The sequence below is a fragment of the Triticum aestivum genome, unplaced genomic scaffold, assembly GCF_018294505.1.
Source record: "Triticum aestivum cultivar Chinese Spring unplaced genomic scaffold, IWGSC CS RefSeq v2.1 scaffold49320, whole genome shotgun sequence".
Lineage (NCBI taxonomy): Eukaryota > Viridiplantae > Streptophyta > Magnoliopsida > Poales > Poaceae > Triticum > Triticum aestivum.
In genome coordinates, this window is record NW_025226257.1 from 20,245 (window position 1) to 21,822 (window position 1,578).

The 1,578-nt window shown below is 50.9% G+C and overlaps 1 protein-coding gene across 1 annotated transcript; it reads right to left on the reverse strand.

Moving 5' to 3' along the window:
• Positions 1-635: 635 nt before the first annotated feature.
• Positions 636-1,346, reverse strand: LOC123172540 (E3 ubiquitin-protein ligase RNF181-like). Its single transcript, XM_044589493.1, has one exon. The coding sequence runs from the start codon at positions 1,317-1,319 to the stop codon at positions 669-671; it is 651 nt and encodes a 216-aa protein (XP_044445428.1). The 5' UTR covers positions 1,320-1,346; the 3' UTR covers positions 636-668.
• Between the last annotated feature and the right edge of the window lie 232 nt (positions 1,347-1,578).

Sequence of the window (1,578 nt, forward strand, 5' to 3'; positions counted from 1 at the left end):
TTCCATGTCTGATCTTGCACATAGATGATTACTCGTGGTCATCAATTTCAAAATTGAGAGATTACAAGGCCGACCGGGATGGTCTCCCCTCCCCCTTCCAGGGAATATGTGTAGCGTTGGGGAGGTATGCACCTCTCGATCCTGTTTTTACGGGGAATGATGTGCGTGTTATGTTCAATTGTTTTACAGCTGATTTTTACCTAAGGCAGGACAAACGTGGCAAGATCAAAGTGCTTTTGGTCGATTCAGAATGACATATCCAATGCACTTGATGCTCTTTTCTATAAGTAAAAGAGTTGGAATTTCTTCCTATGGATTCTTATATAGTTCTCGAGTAATAAAATAGCGATAAATAGGTGAAAAAACCTTGCACTAAGCTAAGTTATGGCAGACCATGCTTTCTTCGATCCGAACATCTCACACTCAAAAACAAAATATACATCAAAGGTTCAAAACATCTCAGTTTTAAGAGTAATTAACATGACAGAACATGATGAGGAACATGTGGATAAACATATGATTACATTTTGAGACATCTGGTCGGAGCATATGATTTCTTTGCTGATGGAACTGAATTGAAATTCAGTCAGACTAAGAGCAAACATCCAACACAGGCATGTCACCGCAACCCCAAGCAAGCAGCAACATCAATTTCGCTAGAGAGGCAACTAAGACCTGTCATAAGATGCAACCTCACGCATGAACTCCATGATGGCATCCTCAATTCCCGCCACCGCCAGCTCAAAATCTGAGAATCCAGTGGGACTGATACTAGAGGCGGCGGCGGCGGGCATGGTCACCACGTGGCGCCGGCACATGGGGCAGCTCCCCTTGGCCTGCAGCCACCTCTCCACGCACCGCCCATGGAACAGGTGCCCGCACGGCGTCTCCTTCCAGGCGCCCGTCGCTGCGTCGCCATCGTCGTCGTCCTCCATGCAGATAGGGCAGCCCTGCCCATCGGACGGCGCCTCCACGGTCTTCAGCGCCTCGGTCACCGCCTCGCCCAACGCCGGGTCGACGTCTGTGTCCACCATGACCAAATCGGAATTAAAATCGACGCCAGTAAGCTCGCGAAACAGCGCGTCGGCGTATTCTTGGGCGATATCTTGTGCTTGGTCCTCGAGTACAAGGTCTCGGGCTTCTAGTGATTGCAGCACTCGGTAGAACAAGTCGTCGGCGGCGCTGCCCATGGCATGCGACGCCATCAAGGAATCGTGCGACTGCGCGAGAGAAGTTGATCGACGATTCCTGGCCGGCCGGGAGTGAGATTGGAACGCGAGGGGAAGAGTTTGGGGGAAGGGACGGGAGCAATCGTGCATCTATGATTTGCGTCTGCCGGTGAGTACCTTTATAGTGGCATCGCCTGGTAGGATTTTCACGTGACTACATACATACTGATACGATCGAGTCCGTTGTTCTGCTGGAAACTGAATACGCACCAGCCTCGGTGCACGATACAGTTCCGCTATTGGGCCGGCCTTCAGCTTTTGTCACGCTCTTCGTTCTACCCAGGCCATTGTCCGGGATGGGCCAGGTCCGGGCCGGCCCGAGTATTGGAGAAGTGTTTATTTTCACCTA

Bases quoted from the DNA above. Each gene is read 5' to 3' on its own strand.
- LOC123172540 (XM_044589493.1), bottom strand. From the start codon at position 1,319: ATGCACGATTGCTCCCGTCCCTTCCCCCAAACTCTTCCCCTCGCGTTC.